Source organism: Eumetopias jubatus, unplaced genomic scaffold, assembly GCF_037043125.1.
Source record: "Eumetopias jubatus isolate StellerSeaLion01/CBP00866 unplaced genomic scaffold, mEumJub1_p1.0 scaffold_5, whole genome shotgun sequence".
In the NCBI taxonomy this organism is placed as follows: domain Eukaryota; kingdom Metazoa; phylum Chordata; class Mammalia; order Carnivora; family Otariidae; genus Eumetopias; species Eumetopias jubatus.
The window spans coordinates 94,050,203-94,070,426 of NW_028274811.1; the positions used below are offsets into that span (position 1 = coordinate 94,050,203).

General features: G+C 33.6%; 1 protein-coding gene across 3 annotated transcripts in view; it reads right to left on the bottom strand.

Annotated features, from left to right (window-relative positions):
• The window catches only part of RANBP17 (RAN binding protein 17), a 321,533-nt gene that overhangs the window by 273,403 nt on the left and 27,906 nt on the right, over positions 1–20,224 (bottom strand). For all 3 annotated transcript variants that reach the window (XM_028102719.1, XM_028102718.1, XM_028102721.2), the window contains 6 exons: positions 19,255–19,420; positions 16,227–16,300; positions 13,661–13,780; positions 11,403–11,549; positions 10,628–10,800; positions 8,396–8,589 (listed from right to left, as the gene is read on the bottom strand). In XM_028102719.1, the coding sequence (XP_027958520.1) occupies positions 8,396–8,589; positions 10,628–10,800; positions 11,403–11,549; positions 13,661–13,780; positions 16,227–16,300; positions 19,255–19,420 (874 nt within the window). The remainder of the gene's footprint in view (positions 1–8,395; positions 8,590–10,627; positions 10,801–11,402; positions 11,550–13,660; positions 13,781–16,226; positions 16,301–19,254; positions 19,421–20,224) is intronic.

Below are 20,224 nucleotides of genomic sequence, written 5' to 3' on the forward strand. Positions count from 1 at the left end.
TTCTTTAAACATTTCATACATAATTATTTTATATTCCCATCCAATTCCAGTATCTTAAGTCCTTGGGAAGGTCTAAGTCAAATAGGTAATTTATTGTTTCTGTTAGTGCTCAATGATGACATCTTGTTTCATTATTTGTGTACTTGTCATTTTTAAAATTATGAGCACTCATTTGGTGATGTGAATCTGCAGGATTCTCAAGGCCCTAAATTATGCTTGCTATTCATCAGAGAAGGCTTTAATTTACTTTTTTGCTGGAAGCCAAGGGTCTCTATCATTTTGGCACTTTATCCCCTTTCAAGGGTCCAACTTAATATATGAAGCTTAAGGTTAGTACACATACCTTGCTATGGACCTAAGGCCTTGCCACCAATTTAATCACTGATATTGATAATTTCCCTTTGAAAGCAAAACTGCCTTTTGCCTTTGTTCGCTGTTGGCTAGTCCCATTCTGGTTAAAGTTCATTTTTTTGAGGGAGAAACAGTCAGAAGAGGTGGGGAGGCTGGAGGACAGAGGAGTGGAGAGTAGCAGAGGGGAGGAGAAGGAACCTCAAAAATTTCATGTACTTATTTCAAGCCCAGCAATGCATTAAAAAGTTTATCCAGGAGCTGACTGTTTTGCATCTGAAAAGCCTTTCAGAGCATCAAGCTGACCGCAAAAAAGTGAAAGCTACTACTGATTCTTTACTATTAAAAAGAAGCAAACACTATTGGGATATACACTAAAGAGAAAAATGTAATTTTATAGGCAGCTGGCCATAATATAATTGAGTTAACGTAGAAAACAAATCTGAAAAGATACTATATGGGATGCCACTGAGTCATTAGACAAAAGAAAAACCTTTCAAAAATACCACGACACAGGCTTACAGGGCAACCACAGAGCTACAAAAAGATACCTAATGGAAAAGACAAAGAGGGATGAAAATCCAGCCTGTATTCTACACACCAATTTGTGCACTCCACTATGGTGCATCTGCATTTAAGGGGCACAAAGACACCAAATGTACTACTGAGCTAATAAGAAAGTAAAATAAATCCCCAAAGGCCAAAATGATGTGAGGGCTAAAACCTAGAGATATAAGCATGGAAAAAACTAGAGAACCTGAGTTTCTCCTTGATGGACAAAGGACAAAGCCTAGGGCATGTCCAATGTGAGAAGCCCAACAAAAGCTGAGACACAGTCACACCCTTAGTGAAAAAAATGAACTGGAGGGGGAAAAAACCTGCCCTTGGCAGAGAAAGACAACAGAGAAACTTGTCTGACTTGACTTTAACATTAGGTAGAGAGGAGGAAAAAACCCTCAAGTCAGACCTCACCTGGTTTGTGGCCCTAATACAGACAACAATGTGATATGAAGAACCTTATTCTAAGGAAATAGTTCACATGGTATTGAGTTGGTAGTTCTCATTTAGTTAATGGACTAAACCTTCCAATTAAAGGACAGGATGGTCAGAATAGGTTTTTTTTTTTAAAAAGAAAGAACTATATACTAAGAGTGATGTACTTTAAATATTAAGACACAGACAGACTGGAAGTAAATGCATGGAGAAGGATATACTTTGTAAACAGAGAGCACAGAAGGCACTGACTTCAGTAATATCAGTAAGACTGATTTCAAGATGAAAGATTTCAATAGGAAAGACAAAACAATTATAGGTATCTATATGAAGCACAAATTGACAATTAAAAGTAGCTAAGACAAATCCACAATTCTATTTAGAGATTATAACAGCTCTCTCTATAAATAATAGAAACAGATCAAAACAAAACACTAAGTCAGTAAAGACAAAGAATACATGAACAACGCTATTAAAACCATCCTGACTTAATTTCTATTTATAAACTGCTATTCCCAAATGGTAAAATACATATTCTTTACAAGTATACATGGCATGTTTACCAGGACATACCATATACTAGGTCATAAAACAAGTCTCAATAAATTTTAAAAGTTTGAAATCCTATAAGATAATCTCTGAACAATGTAGAATTAGAAATCAGCAACAATAAGAAAACTTCTAAGAAAACCCCAAATACTTGGAAATAAAAAGCACATACTTCAAATTCCATAAATTAACAAAGAAATACAGATTAGAAAACATTTTTAACTAAGTGATTATAAAAATAAAACATCAAAATTCATGAGATGCAAGTACAACAATGCTTAACAATGAAATTATAACTTTAAATGTTTCTACTAGAAAAATACGAAAAATCTAAAACTCAAAGATGTGGAATCTCTATCTAAAATTAGGGAGGAAAAAGATGAAATAAAATCAATAGTATAAGGCAGAAAATAATAAAGCTAAAATAACTTATGAAATAAAAAATGAACAAACAATAAAGAAAATCAATAAAACTAAAAGTTGGTTCTTTGAAAAGATTAACAAAATTAATAAATATCTAATTGGGGTCAATGAGGGGAAAAGAAAAAAAAGGCAACAACTGTCAATGTCAAGAATGAGGAGGGGCGCCTGGGTGGCTCAGTCATTAAACGCCTGCCTTCGGCTCAGGTCATTATCCCAGGGTCCTAGGATCCAGCCCCGCATCAGGCTCTCTGCTCAGCGGGAAGCCTGCTTCTCCCTCTCCCACTCCCCCTGCTTCTGTTCCCTCTCTCGTTGTGTCTCTCGCTGTCAAATAAATAAATAATATCTTTAAAAAAAAAAAAGAATGAGGGGTGGGTGGGTAAAGGGGTGAACAGAGTCAAAAGTTAAAAACTTCCAGTCGAAAACTAAGTCATGGGGATAGAATATACAGCATGGTGACTATAGTTAATACTGTACTGCATATTTGAAAACTGCTAAGTGGGTAGATATTTAAAGTTCTCATCACAAGAAGACAATAATTGGTGATAGATGTTAACTAGACTTACTGTGGTGATCACTTTGCAATATATACAAATATCAAATCATTATGTTGGATACCTGAAACTAATAATGTTCTATGTCAAGTATGCTTCAGTTAAAAAAAAAAAAAGAACGAAAGGAACATCATTTCAGATCCTATAGACAGTAAAAGAATAATAACAGAATATTAGAAATAACTTTATTCCAATAAATTTAAAAATTGGACAAATTCCTTGAAAGATACAAATGACTAAATTTAAGCCCAGGAGAAACAGAAAATTTCAATAGTCCTATATCAATTGAAGAAATCGAACTTGTAATTCTAAACCTTCTAGGCCCACTCACTTTGCTGGTGAATTCTATAAAACTTTTAAGAAAGAAATAATACTCCTACTCCACAAACTCTTTCAGAAGATAAAGAAAGAAGAGGAATCACTTCCTCACTCATTTTATGAGGCCAGTATTACCCTGTTACCAAAACCAGGCAAAGGCATCACAAGAAAATAAAACTACAGACAAATATCCTTCATGAACATCAATATAAAGTAACAATTTTTTTCGCAAACTGGATCTAACCCTATAGAAATGAAAACTATATCATAACCAAGTAGGATTTATCCTGGGAATGTAAAGCTAGTTTAACACAGAAAAATCAATCAATGTAATTCACTATATTAGTAAAAAAAGAGAAAAAATAGGTCATTTGAATAGGTGGATAAAAAGCATTAAAAAAAAAATGCCGCATTCATTATAAATAGCTGGAGGAACAGAAGGGAATTTCCTCAAATTTATTATGAACATCCTTTAAAAAAACCTACAGATAACATCCTACAACAACAGTGAAAGGCTCAATGCTTTATATGTACAAAAAGAAACAAGGCCAGACTATCCACTCTCACCACTTTTATTCAACACTGTACTGAGGTCCTACCAGTGGAATAAGGCAAGAAAAAGAAATAAAAGGCAAGAAGACAAGACATTAAACTGTCTTTGTTCGCAGATGATATGTCATATATAACAATCCAAAAGAATCCACAAAAAAGCCATTAAAATAAGTAAATTTAGCAAAATCATAGGACACAAAGATAAAAATCAATTCTGGTTTTATAGAGTAGCACAGAATAATTATAAAATTTACAATACCATCAAAAATATAAATAAATTTAGTGAAACATTTTTAATACCTGTGCACTGAAAGCAATAAAACATTGCAAAGAAAATTAAGGGACAACTATATAAGCAGAACAATATACCATGTCTGTGAACTGGAAGACTCGATATTGTTAAGATTGCCCAAATGGATGCACTGATTGAGGCAATCCCAATCAAAATTCTAGTGAGCCTTTTTTTAAAGAAATTAACAAGCTGATGCTAAAATTAATATAGAAAGGCAAAAGAGTTGGAACAGAAAGAACCATTTTGAGAAAGAAGAATGAGATGGGAGTACTTAGATTACCTGACTTCAAGATTTACAAAGTTACAGTAACCAAGACAGTATAACACTAACATAAGGAAGGACATATAGATCAATGGTACAGAATAGAGTCCGGTAATAAATAAAAAGAGCCCTTTATAATCAATTGATTTTGACAAAGGTGTTACAATAATTCAACAAGGAAAAAGATAGCTGTTTCAGCAAACGGTGCTGGAACAACCATATAACTGTATGGGGTGGGAAGGGGGCCTTACCGTTAACTCACACTATTCACAAAAATTAACCCTAAGTTGTTCCAACTTAAACATAATAGCTAAAAACTATTAGACTTCTAGAAGAAAACACAGAATATCATCTCTGTGACTTGGGTGGCAGATTTCTAAAATACAAAAAGCACAAGTCAGAAAGAAAAAATTGAAAAGGTAGGTCATCAAAATTTAAAACTTCTGCTCTTTGAAAAATAGTTAAAGAAGATACACCACAGGCAGGGAGAAAATACTTGCAAAGATATATGTGAAAGAGAGATTATATATAGAATATATAAAACACTCTTACAATTCCAATAAGAATACGTATAAAAGAACAAACAAACCAATTTAAAAATGGGCAAAAATGTGAACAAACATTTCACAAAAGAAGATATATGAATAGGCAAAAAGCACACCACCATTAATTATCAGGGAAATGCAAATTAAAACCACAATGAGACACTACTATTAGATACCCAGCAGAATGGCTAAAGTAAAGAAGACAATATCAAATCATGATGCAGATGTGGAGCAAATGAAACTCTCATACATTGTTAATGAGAATGAAAAATGGTACACTTTGTAAAACAGTATAGCAGTATCCTATAATATTAAACATACATTTCTCATATGACCCAGCAATCTTAGGTATTTACCCATGAGAAATAAAAATTTAAGTAGATACAAAGATTTGTCTGCAAATGTTCATAGCACCATAATTCATAATAGCCCCAAAACCGAAAGTGGAACTCAAATGTCCATCACACAGTGACTAGATAAAGTATGGTAAAGTCATACTATGGAATACTATGCAGCAATAAAAGGGACAAAACATTAACATACATGATATATTTGAATGTCAAAAACATTATGCTATGCAAAGTCAAACACAAAAGACTACTTATTATATGATTCCATTTATAAGGAAATCTAAAAGAGACAAACTACAGTGACACAAACCATGGTTCCTGGGTCAAGAGACAGGGAAAGGGATCAAAGAGTACTGAGGAAATTATTTGGAGTGAAGGAAGTGTTCTCTATCTTGAATGTGGTGATAGTTACACGGCTGTGAATAACTTAATTCATCAAACTATATACTAAAAAAAATATATATATATATTTGCAACTCTCTGAGAGATAAGGAGCTCATTTTTCTAAAATACAAAGAGCTCTTAAAAAAAAAAAATCAATGAGAAAAGGACCAACAACCCAATAAAAAGCCAAGAAATGAACAGGTCATTACAGAATGAGATGACTAAATAGCTCTTAAATAAATTTAAGCAATGCCTAATTGCACTGATATGAGAATGTTAAATTATACTGAAAAACAATTTTTCACCTACAGAAGTGCTAAGAATTCAAAAGGCTAGTAAATCATCCTGTGAAGGCAATATGGAAACACTCCCAAAGAGCTGATGGACAGGTAAATTGATACAGTCCTTACCAAGAGTAATTTGGCAGTATCTATAAAAGTTTATCCTTTCCCCAACAGTAATTCCACTCTGGAAATTTATCTTATATATATACTTGCAGACATGTAAAATGACTTATGTATGTCGTTAATCTATATGGAATTAATTTTAATAGCTGACGATGACAACTCAAATGACTTTCAGTGATGGACGGAATGGTTAAATAAATTATGATACAGTATGATACATTCAAAAAATAAAATATTATGCATCTATAAAAACATAAGAATTTTCTGTATACTGATTTGAAAATAGCTATAAAATACACGGTTAAATGAAGAAAAAAAGGCAGGAACAGAACGTTAAGGGTGGTATGCCACATCCAAAGTAAATAAAGGGGGTAAGAATTTTTAAGTTCCTAATTGTTTGTATATGCATACAGAAACTTTGAAAATATGCGCAAAACTAGTAAGAATTGCTACTTAGAGTGAAGAACAAGAGGACAGATCACAGAATTGAAACAGAAGACATTTTAATTTCTTTTTTCTGGACGATCTGCATACATTACCTCTTCAAAAAGATCAGGTGAATTAATTCAAATAAAGTTTGGTATGAAAAGTAACTAAAAGAATAGACACATTAAGGTGATATGCAAAGATAGATCACAAACTTGGGGACAATGTTTACATATCAAATAACAAAAGGATTAATGTCAAAAATACATAAAGATCTCAATCAGTAAAGAGAAAAACTAATCCAAATGGTGAGGAGAAAATGAACAAAATTTATATATATATCACTGATAATGATACAATAGTCAACAAACACAAGACAACACTAAACTTCATTAATAATTATGGGAATAAAAACTAAAATACTCATGAGATATATTACCTCAACAGTAAAAATTTAAGTCTAACATTATGAGCTGTTGGCAAAGACCTAGATCAGGGTGGCTGGGATGTAAAGTAGTAAATCACTCTGTAAACTGTTTTGGCATCATCCACTGAAACTCTGTAATAGGTATACATAACAATCTTTACGGCAGCACTCATTTTACTAGCAAAAAAACAGAAAAAACACAAATATCTACTGACAAGAAAATGCATAAATACATTTGGTATATTCAAACTACAGAGAACAGTGGCAGTGCAAATGAAGGAACTATAGCCACAGCATCAACACACACACTCTCATAGGTGCGATACTGAGAGAAAAAAAAAATAAAGCAAGTTGTAGAGGAATAATTACATATATATATGTATAATTATATATGTATTTATGTGTATATATACACATACATATATATGTACATATGTGTACATATTATACATGTGTATATGTATATATATGCAGTAATACTACGAATAATAAAAGGCACCAATTGATAAACACAAAATTCAAGATTACAAGTATTTTCTGCTGGTAGGAAGGATAGATTTGGACAGAGAACAATGGGAACAGCACAGATACCTATACTGACCTATTCTTTAAGCTTGTGTGATGGTGCTGTTATTGCTAGTCACTATGTTTCAATGTATGTAAACAACCTTTTGTATGTATTTAATATTTAATAATTTTCAAAACTCGACTGAAAGAAGAAATCAATCATGAAAAGACTAAAGGCTGCAAAAAATACTGTGCCTCAATTTAATTTATAAACAATGAAATCTTAAGAAGAGAAAACATTTGTAGATAAGGTTAACTACTAAACAATTGTTTTTAAAAAGAGTTTAGATAGGAAATCATTGAGAGTGTGACTCTCATCCTCTACCATTCCCTTTCCAAAACGATCAGAGGAAGAAACATAAAAGAAAAAAAAAAGAATTCTGGAACTATAATTGAAGTATCTCCTATCAGAAATATATAAAGCCACTTCCATTCTCATACTCATTTCATTTTTTTAAAATGTGAAAAATGTATTTACTTAATTTTATTCCCTATGTTCCTGAAAGGATTTAAAGGGACATACAGCAGTAAATAAATCCTCCTTCAATAAACGATTAAAGAAAAATAATGAGGAAATTGAGGAATTAAAATATAATAATAAACCAAAGCCATGGTGAAGGCTAATACACAAATGCAAAACCATAATGAGGTCTTCTACAATTTTTTACTGGATAAAATTGGGCTCTGAATTTACAGTCGACTATAGCAAAGAAGGAAACATGATTAGTTAAAAAAACATGATTAGTTACAAGTTAATGAACTCTACTCAAATACCATTATAGGCTTTTCTTGATACTGATTCCAGAGAACTGGAAGGAGAACTGAAAATTGACCACCAAGCAACCAAAATACCCAGAAGGTTAATGAAATTAATGGCTTATTAGAGGACAAGGATTTGGGGGAATACATAAAAACAATTAGCAGCAAAATTATTAAAGTGACTAACGAAACTACCTAAGATTCAACATAATACCATATATAGTTATATAAAATGTACTGACCTTCCTGAATTGCCTTATCCACAGTTATCCCAGAAGGTGAATGTAGAAGCTTTTGGTAATTCTGAGCATTTTGGTCAAACAACTGTACAAGAAGAGTGCACGTCTTTTCATATTCACATCTGCTGACAGTGCACAACTGCTCCAGCTGCTGAAACACAGTAGCAGTATCATCCAGTGGATCATCTAAATTATCTCTGCAAATACAGAACAAGTGTGCAGACAACATTAGAATATGATATGCTTTTATTCACCACAAATAAATTTTATGTTAAATAAAAATTCTATCATGGATAAAGAAACAAAAGACAAACAGACTGGGAGGTAAGAAATAAAATGTAAATGAAAATTCTATATTTGAAGACAACATGATTATATACACAAAAGTCCCAAAGAAACCACACACAAAAAAAGCTACTACCTCTTACAGATGAGTTTACCAAGGTCCTAGCATACAGGGTCAATATACAAAATTCAACTGTATCACTATGTTATAAGCCATGAACAATTGGAAATTGACCTTTAAAAAACTGCACCTTCCAAAGGCACCAGAAAAATCTAATTAATTAGATCTAATTAAACATACATAAAATCTGAAGGCTGAATACCATACAACAGTGAGGAAAGAAATCACCAAAGAACTAAATAAACTAAAAGATAAACATGCTCACTGACTAAAGACTTGATCCTGCTGAGATGTCACTTCTTCCCCCCAAAAATTAATCTACAAATTTAAAACAATCCCAGTCAAAATTCCAGCAGGATTTTTTGGTAGAAACTGACAAGATGAATCCAAAATTTATATGGAAAAGCAAAGGAAGTAAAAGGGCTAAAACAATTGTGAAAAGGGAAAACCAAGGCAAAAGACTCACACTACCTGATTTCAAAGCTATTAAAGCTACAGTATTCAAGACAAGGTACTGGTAGAAGGAGAAACACATAGATTAATCAAAGCACATGTATGTGGTCAATTAATTTTTGAAGAGTATAAAGGCAATGCAATGGAGAGAATTTAGTCTTTTCAACAAATAGTGTAATTGGTCATCCATAAAAAACCAAAAAAGCAAAAACAAAAAATAAAAAACCAACTTCAAGCCTTAACTCATATCATATACAAAAATTAACTCAAAATGGATCAGAGAAGTAAATGTAAATTCTAAACCTATAAAACTTCTAGAGGAAACAGTAAAGGATAGATCAGACTTCATTAAACTCTAAAACTTCTGCTCTTTGAAAAAGACTGTCAGGGAAATGAAAAGGCAAGCTATGGACGGAGAGATAATATTTACAAAACACATACAATAAAAAGACTTGTGATCAGAATATACAGACCTTTCAAATCTCAATAAACAACCCAATTAAAAAAGAGGGGGCAACAAATTTAACAGGCACTTTGCCAAACAATACAAATGGTAAACAAGCATGTAAAACGATGCACAACATTACTGGTCATTAAGGGAATGCAAATTAAATCCAAAATGAGGTACCACCTATTAGAACAACTAAAACTCTTAAAAACTGACAATATCAAGTACTGATGAGGATAAAGAGCAATTGGATCTCTCATACATTGCTAGTGGGAATGCAAAATGATACAGCCACTTTGAAAAATAGTTTGGCAGTTTCTCTTAAAGTAAAACATATACTTACCATTCAACCCAGAAATCTCCCACCCAAGCTATTTACCCAAGAGAAATAAAAACTTATCTTCCTACAAAAATTTGTTTAGGAATGTTTACAGCTGTTTTATTCATAATCAACAAAAACAGAAACAACCCAAATGTCCATCAACAGGTGAATGGATAAATAAACTGTGATACATCCATAAAATGAAATATTATTCAGCAACAAATTTTAAGAACTCCTGACGCAACATGGAGGAATCTCAAATGCATTATGCTAAGGGAAAGAAGCTGGACTACATACCGTATGATTTCATCTATACAACATTCTGAAAAGGCAAAAACTACAGGAAAACAAAAAAATCAGTAATCGCCAGAAGCTGAGGTGGGGGGGAAGGGCTGACTACAAGGAACACAAAAGAATTTTCTGGGTTGATTGAACTATTCTCTATCCTAACTATAAGGGTAGTTCTACAACTGTATGCCCTTATCAGAACTCACAGACCTGTTCACTAAAAAGGGTGATTTTACACTAGGTAAATTATAACTCAAATGTCTGAAATTCCAAGATGCAAAAGATAAAAACACAACAGAAACATTTAGTTTTCAATACCTCACAACTATGGCAACAGATTCCAACCGAGACGTGATAAAGGCCTTCGTGATTTCTGGTGCGTAAGTGTCTAATAAGTGGGGTTCAGTTGATTTCACAAAAGGCACTGATGCTACCATCCTTTGCCACAGAGTTAATAAATAATGAACACTGTTGGGAGCAAATTCCCAATGCTACAAAGAAATAAAGCAAACGTTATTTAAAATGACATATCTTCCTAGAGTAAGAATTACAAAAACAAAATCACTAAAAAGATTTTTTTGACAAATTACTAAACACAGGCTTTAAAATTAATTTTATTCTAATTATATAGCCAATGAACATTTAACATAGCAAATTCTGTAAATGCAAAAAGGCATAAAGAAGAAACCAACAATCTCTCATTATTCTAATGTTAAAAATGTTAGTGTACTTCCTTCTAATCTTCTTTCCATGAATATTTTTCAGAGTTAATATCATGTAGAAAATGTGGTTTTAAAAACTCCCCCCAAACTTATAAAAAGAATTTTTCAAAAAAAATCTGTAAAAAATGTCTTTTTCATTTCTTCACAAAGATTTTATTATAGCTTCTCAATTCATTCTTCAATTATTAGATATTCAGATAGTCTCTAAATTTTTATTATAAAATATGTTCCAATGAAATTTTACCTAAAACCCTGGAATAAGTATTTTTAGCAAAGTACAGTAACAAATATTAAAAATCCCCACCAAATCTTATCAAGAAATTGTTTTAAAATTATCTACTCTTTAACATCAATTATATACTTTTATTTACCTGTAGGCTAGTAATGGTAAAGTTAGCAATCAATCTGATAACTTCAGGATATTCCTTCACCATAACTAATTCTCCCAGCTGATAATTTGTCTTTAAACGAGCCAAAAATCGGCAAAATTCATGATAATTACCTGGATCAGACAAACCCTAAATTATAAGACAAAAAGGAAGGCTTTTAAAAATACTTAAAAACAAACCAAGCTAATGACCTATCAATAAAATTCCAAGAGTATTCTATTAAGTTTTCCACAGTTTTCACTGGTACTCTGTGTCAACTGGGTAGATTATTAATGAAAGAAAACAAATGATTGCTGCTGGATTTAATCTTGTCATCAATGATTCGTAGTAACAAATTCAAAGTAGAGGATGCGGAAGAAGCTTTGCACTGTGATGACTAAGTTATGTTTGGGAACCCACTGTATTACACAAAAAATGTGCATGTGTGCGTGCATGTGTGGGTGTGTGCAAGCATGTGTGCATGCACTGCAGCTTAAACAGAAGTCAACAGAAGACTTGAGAAATATTTAAGATGAAAATTCAGAATGGGTTCTTGAAGCCCTGGAAAAGAGTGGTACCAACTGAACTGAAGTTAAGATGGTATTTGTGCACACAAATAGAAATTTCTTTTAATTCAACAAATATTTATTGAGTACCTATAGACTCTGTGCCCTCAAGAAACTCCTGGTCCCTAAGTAGAGTCATTCAAAAAGTTAATGCAATGTTAAGACAGAAAGTTTAACAGAAGCACCACAAGACACAGAGGTAAACTTGAGGAAGGAAAGGTTGAAAAGAAAGACCAAGAGGGGCGCCTGGGTGGCTCAGTCGTTAAGCATCTGCCTTCGGTTCAGGTCATGATCCCAGGGTCCTGGGTTCGAGCCCCATATCGGGCTCCTTGCTCGGCAGGAGGCCTGCTTCTCCCTCTCTCCCTCTCTGAGCTTATGTTCCCTCTCTCGCTGTGTCTCTCTCTGTCAAATAAATAAAATCTTTAAAAAAAAAAAAAAAAAAAGAAAGACCAAGAAAGAGGCCCCTCATTGTCTATGAGAGCTCCCTGAAGACGGGGCACAAGTGCTTTCTTTACAAAAGTTTGAACACTGTGCATTGGAGATGGCATGAAAGAGAATTCAAAAGTATCTGTTTAATACTGAAAGAGTTTCTAAGAAATTTCATCCATGTGAACACCATGAAAATATAAAATAGTGTCTAATTATTAAGGACAAATCACAAAAAGATACTTCATACTCATAGGTCTTTTAATATAATTTTAAAATAATAGAATATTCAAACTAACTTTTACAGACATGAAACATGAACGTGAGGATGTTGGAAAACCAATTAAGACAATTGACATCAGCATATTATTTTCCACATACTGATTGATGACAGTGACTTTAACAACTAAATATTTTAAAGTATATTAGTAAAATCCCATTTATCAACAAAACATGTATATTTCATGATTGTGCTAATATTGAAAAGATAAAATCAAAGCATAACACACAAAATACTAAAATACTCCCGAGAATGACCTACAAAATCAATTGCTCCTTATTGAGCAAGCACATTTTCTTTATGTACAGATAATATATGTCCCTCAAAAGTTAGTAATAACTAAGAAACAGATAAACCTCCTTACACCATTTAACCTCTTAAAATCTGTACTTTCATTACATATTATTTTAAACCAAAAACAAAATAAAAAGTAAAACAAAAAATTTTATCTAGGCAGCCAAAATCACTAATAATGGCTTTGCAATTCTCTGAAATGAATATTGCTATTGAAGCTCTGCAAGTTAATGTACAGATTTTTAAATCTACAAACTCTTATTTGTCCACAAGAGGGCAAAAAGACATTATCTCATAAATCAAAGCCGCTTAATCCAATATTAACATTCAGATTTATATTACGTCTTCTGGTTCAGAAGGTAGCTATGACTCTGAAGTAATTAGTAATTTAAGAAGTACAAGCAAAGAAATGCAGGACACAATGGCATAAATCAGAAGCATCATAAGATATATTACCTTCTGTTCTTATTCACCTAAAAGATGGAAGAAAATAAAAAAGGAAGAACATAGAAGTCTGTCAGGAAGGCATCTATTTTTAAAAACTGTCCATTTCTACTACAAATGAGATCTAAGGAAGATGGATATACTTCATATTTCCTTCCAGAATCATAATCAAGTCACAAGTTTATTACACCTTTCAGCAGAAAAACTGTATTTCTACATACTAAGTATTAATTAAATTACTTCATAAATACCTGAGGGTTTTCAAGTATCCTTTTTACTCCCTTAATTAAATTACCAAGGTACTTGGCACGTTCAGGACTGCTAAATAAGGACCTTCTTGTAGAAGCAAACTGAACTAAACATGAAAGTGCCTAAAAATAGGAACAACAAAATTCATTTCAATTTTAAAAGTAACTATGGCCACATGTAAGGAACACTGTCTTCACATAAAAATACATTTTTTAATTTTAATGATAGAAAAGTATTATAGAATCCAGAAATAATGAAAGCTACACATCATCAATCACCAACACCACCCATCCCTCTTTAACCCCACCACTAAAATGTATATTCGTGTATATTCTCTTCTAATATATTTTCATATATTTAATATGCCAAAGCAACCTAGACATGCATACACTCAAAAGGCTCCCAATTGCTTCTGTTGCCCAGCTCTGTTCATGAACCAACGTGTTCTACAAAAAATAAAAGATGGTTTTGTGGTAGAATGTTTGAGAAATACTGTACATCGTGTACGGTGATATCCTGCAAGTGGGAAAACTTTAGTGTAACTTGGTATAACTTTACTTAATCCAACATATCCCAAATTTATGTGGTGACAGTACATCTTATCCATACCATCCATTAATAAGTTAAGGAGCAATTTGGAGAATGCTGCTAGAAACATTAGATATTCTACAAAAATGGTCTAGTTATCTTCTAAAAGTTAATACTTTACCAGACAATTTCACTACTTGGGTTCTTAATTCTACTACTGAAAACCATTGAAGTCTGTCTGATCATTAAGTGAGAGGCCCACAATTGGCAGCTTTTCAGGCCAAACGGGCCCGCATAGGTTTTGTTTTGGTCCACATATGTTTGTTTGCCTGCTTTGTAAAAAAAATTAGAACTGGCTATTAATATTTAAGTATTTTAATTAAGAGATATTACATAATGTCTGGCTTTCTTAGCAGAGGTGAGAACAGTGACAAGAATCAGAGGATGGCCTTTTAGATGTTCTCCAGTTTGCCACAGTCCTTACTGTTGGGGGAAAAAAAAACAAACGAACAAACAATTCCTTAGGCAATTCTGATGTGTTGAAGGTTTGGGAACTACTAGTGTATTAAAAATATCCAGGGTTTGGGGGCCAAAAACATCTGGGTTTGAATCTCAGCTTCATTATTTAGTTTGCTGCCCTAATGAAATTCATTTTAGCCAGTCTGGCTCTGTTTCCTGATCAACACAGAGAGGATAATACTACTTACCTTGCAGGGCCACTTTGAGGATGAAAGGAAAGAAGCACCATATGATAGGGCAGGCCCAATAAGTGTTAGTTACTTTCTCTCAAAGCAGTTATTTTCCACTTAATTTTTTAAGCGCCAGTAGCTTGTTTTATTGCAAAACATAATTGTACATGAAACCATGGTTTTTAAATAACTAAAAATAAAACTATTCTGGTTAAAAGACAGAAGGCTAAAACTCTGGCACCACCTGGAAGTGAGTATTCTGTGAAACCCAGTTTAAAACCACCACCTCGGGACGCCTGGGTGGCTCAGTCAGTTAAGCGGCTGCCTTCGGCTCAGGTCATGATCCCAGGGTCCTGGGATCGCGTCCATCGGGCTCCCTGCTCGGCAAGGAGTCTGCTTCCCCCCTTCCCACTCCCCCTGCTTGTGTTCCTGCTCTCATTATCTCTGTCTCTGACAAATAAATAAATAAAAATCTTTAAAAAAATTAAAAAAAAAATAAAACCACCACCTTAAAACCCTAGATTGGAGAGCAGACATGTTTTTAAACAAAAAGAAGGTGAGAGAGTATTTTTGTAAATCTATTCCTCCCTTCTAGGCAATAACATATCTAAACAAACACACCACTCTCATGTACTTTAAATCTAGAACATCTTTTTTCAGGAAATGGCAGTATCAGAATTCTCCAACTTTACTTTTAGAAGCTTAGATATTAAACTGACAACTTTTTCTTTTTTTTTTTTCCAATCTCGCCTGGTCTCTGTTTTAGGTTCCACAAAGATGGGGTTCACATTCTCAAAGTTACTATGTAACCAAAGAGTTTAAAAATTTTTAAAGCACACAAAAGAATTTAATTCAAAAAATAAATGAACAACTGGAGTGATGAACACAAAATCAAATGAGCACATCCTCTTTGTTTCTCACTGAGAGATACTGATGGGAGCTACCGGGCAAGCCTAGGGCATGGAGGGTTGAGGAAGAGTTAGAAACAGGGTAGGAAAAGGGAAGGTAACAGATGGTGTGGACAACTACTGGGCTGAGACCCAGAAGAAGGGATGGGGACTGGGTGGAAAGGAAGGTACACTTAGAGGTTAACAGGTTTTCCTGGCTCTGGGCAAGAGCTAAATCAACAGCTAAAGGTTCTGGGTTCACGCATGAAATGGAACCCTGACAAATAAATAGAATGTGACAAATACCTTAAGTAACATAAATCCCAGGAGATGTAAGAAAGACTTGCTTGTGAGAGGTAAACCCAATCAAGATTATAAATTGGACTTTTTACAGTAAATACATACCACCCTTAGATAAAGATTGCAGGTACTTTTTAATGAAATAATGAATGATTTTTACTTACTAACTGAGATAGTAGTGGTGGAAGTGAATGATATAAACTGAAGAAAAGATCCAATGTTTCTGGTTCCAGGAAAACTGGAAAAAAAAATTTTTTTCTAATACCATTACTTCCAATCAGTGATCTTAATGTAATCAGTAAGACATTCATTATCACACAAACAAGAACTCCAAGACCTCTGCATGTGGCCACTCTTATCAGTTAGGCTTAATTCCTTTTTAATTCCTAGCTACCCTCCTTTGAAAGATGAAATAATACAGATAGAAACTAATTAGCTAAAATGTTCCTTATTTCTATGTAGCATCTACAGTTCTTACTGAATCTTACCATTTTCACTTGTATTAAAGTACTATAAGCATTTAAAAATTCAAACAGTATCAAAAAGTAAACACTATTAAAAAATGTATAATAAAAAACAGCTGTACCCTACCCCATTCCAAGTACCTTTCAACTCTTATCTACACTTACATACATATTTCCAAATAACATGCTATATGACTGTTTCTTTGTTTTACCCTAAACATCAAATGAATTTCTGATATACCACGAGGCTATAGTACGTACCACAATCTGTCCTCTCTCAAAATCCATCCACTATTTTAACAATTTAAGATTAAATCAATTCTAAGGGTTTACATTTATTATGGCTATTAAGTAATGTTAACAGCTGAGCCAAGGACAATATGATCATACTACATTTCTAACACTCTCTGAATCTAATCATAGCATCTTTTCTGTGTTTAGTTGTCTATCTGTCACTAATTCTTTCCAAATGCTCTGACAGATTTGTAAAATGTTCTTCACACCATTTTCCACATTATCAATAGCATCAAATAACCTATAATTTCCATTTCTCCCTCCCACCTCCTAAAGCCTTCAACTTGGGACTGATTGTTCCTAAATTTGTTATATAATGATCTTCTTTTTATGTGTCTGTTCATTGCCATTTTGTGTTGAACCTCCCTTTTTACAAACCCCTTATCTTCCATGGTTTTTGTAACAAGTAACTTTCTGAGAGCAAGCACATAAAGGGATAAATTCCAGGAGGATGAGCATGTCTGAAAATGTCTTAATTCTACTTTATGCTTGATAATTTCAGTCTAGTTTGAAAATTATTTCCCTTCAGAAGTTTGGGGATACTACTCCATTGTCTTCTAGCTTCCAGTACTGATGCTAAATAGTCTAATACCATTCTTGACCCCAATCCTCTGTAGGTGACTTACTTCTCCTTTCTGGTAGATTTTAGGATCTTCCTCTTATCATTATTACTCTGAAGCGATTATGATTATGAAGCTTAGTATTTATTTTTTTCATTCATTACTATGTGCACTTGATGGGATCTTTCAATCTGAAATTTTATGTCTCAGGGCTGAGAAAGTGTTATTTGTTTGCAAATTTTCTTCTTTTTCTATCCTCTTTCTCAAACTCCTGGTAGTCAGATGCCAGCTCTCCTAATTTCATGCTTTAATCTTCTTGTATTTTTTTTCTCCTATCAAATCTCTTCTTGATTTTTTATTCTACTTCTGGGACATTTCCTTAACTTTACCTTCCAACTCTTTTATTAAATGTTTCATTTGGCAACTGTCTTGTATATTTGGAACACTCTCTGAACTTTTATTTTAAAACAATATCTTATTCTGGGACACCTGTGTGGCCCAGCTGATTAAGCATCTGACATGATTTTGGCTCAGATCATGATCTCAGTGTCATGAGATCGAGCCCGATGTAGGGCTCCACACTTGGTGGGGCGTCTGCTTGAGATTTTCTCTTCTCCTTCTCCCTTTACCCCTCCCCACCATGAGCTTATTCTCTCTCTCTCAAATAAATAAATGAATCTTAAAAAACAAAACAATATCCTATTCTTGTTTCAGGGATGTGTTACCTTTTCTTATCTCCCTGGCGATATTAACTATACTTTTTTGAAGATTACTTCTACTTTTCACTTTGTTTCCACTAAACTCTCTTTTAAAAGAAAAAAAAAAGCTTTCTGAGATAATTATACATGCATATGCAGTTGCAAGAAATAATACAGAGACCCCATGCACCCATTACTTAATTTCCTCCAATGGTAAATTCTTGCAAAACTACAGTACAATATCACAATCAGGAAATCACACTGATACAATCCATCAATCTTATTCATATTTCCCATTTTTACATGCACTCAGGTGTATGTATGGGTGTGTGTCTTTGTGCGTGTCTGTGTAGTCTGTGTAATTTTTATTACATGTGTTGGCTCATGTATTCATCATGATACTAAGAATACTAAGTCCCTTTTAATTGTTTGTTTTAATCTCTGATTTCTATATTAGAAGTTTTCACAAACTCTGTGGTATTTCCCTACTATATCTGATACCCCTAAATACCCAGCTTAATTTCTCGAGGACAAAAAGGTCTGGTATTGGGAAGTAAGAGGGAAGGGCACACAGGGAAGAGAAGAGAAAAGGCACAGGTGGTAGTTGCACAGGTGGCAGAGAAGATCCTGGGGATTTGGACAGAATACAGACTTTTTCACCAGGCCCTTTCAGCCCTATTCCTCACCTCACCTCTGACTGCAGGAATACCCCAGTGCCATCATCCTTCTGAAATGTGTGAGAGCAAATCAGACTGCTTTTTTTCTTGGTATCCTTCTCTGTAAGAAAGTAAGTTGCAATTCTGCTCTGCTAAGTCAGTTACTCTAATTCATTCTCTTTCTAACTTTGAGAAGTATGTCTTCTCTGTCAGTGTTATATCCTCTCCCACTCTATTTATCTGAAACTTTCAAAACAGAACTCTTCATTTTCCCTCCCAAACCTGTTTTCCCCCTAACTCTAGAGCTATCTTTCCTATTTTCCAGTATCAAAATATGGAAGCTCCCATGATATGAAGGAAAGCAGATTTCAATACTAGGTATCAGCAGCTACCTCGTGTTACAAATCTTTTTTAATTTCTTGATTACCTAGCAAAAACTAGAGGTAACTGCACGTATAGCAACCGTATTAATTTTGTGCCTTTTACTCTGACCATCCCTCACACTAAACTTTCTTCTTACTTGTTCTCCAGGTTGTTGGAATCTGCACTGTGCAAAGATCATCTGCAGATTCGTCTGCTGAACTGCCAATGAAGTCAAAGTTAAGGCAGTTGAGGACCAGTTTCAAGACCTGCATTACTAGATTTTGTTGACCTTCATCCTGAAGATTTAAAGGTTTGGCCAACACCTGAAAAAAGTTGAAAGTCAAGTAAAACATGAAATATGTCAATAAGCAAATTTTCACTTCACTAATTTAAATTATTCTTCAATGTTAAATTAGAATTAGGAAGTTTGCCAAGTTATGTTGTTGTATATATTAGAAAAAGTTGTAAAATCACTATCAACAAAAATCTACAATAGCCTATTTTCAAATTTTATTTTCTAAAATGAGAATAAGACCTTTGACAACTGCAAACTATAGGTCATCTTCTGAAGTTAAAAAAAGTAACTTTAGGACAAATACTTTACTCAGCACAAATGTATAAATCTATTGGATTTATTAGCTCAAAGGCTGCTTAGAACAAGCTGAAAATATAATACTCTTCAAGTGGGGGAACTTTATGTGTAAATGATCCACATTCAGTTAACAAAGGTTGTCAGAGCTGTCTGAATGAAGGAGGACACTCAGAAACTTCTAGAGAACAATCCTGACCACACACCGCCTCCGCCCACCACAAAATGTCCATTCTGACACAATCAGAAGAGATTACTATCTCCTAAAGACACATTGTGAAATATCTGGGAGGAAGTGATACGAAGTTTGGGATTCTGCTTCAAGAATAACACAAAAAGAAAGTTGTTTGAAAAGTACAGAGATGAAAAGAGACTGGTCACGGGTTGTTATTGCTTATCTGGTTGATGGGTCCAAGGGACTTCATTATACTCTTCCACTTTCTTTTTGCATATGTTAAAATTTTCCATACAAAAGGAAAATTTAAAAAATAATAGAGGGTCTTTATTGGCCTTAACTTGGCCTACTGCGGCAGTTGCC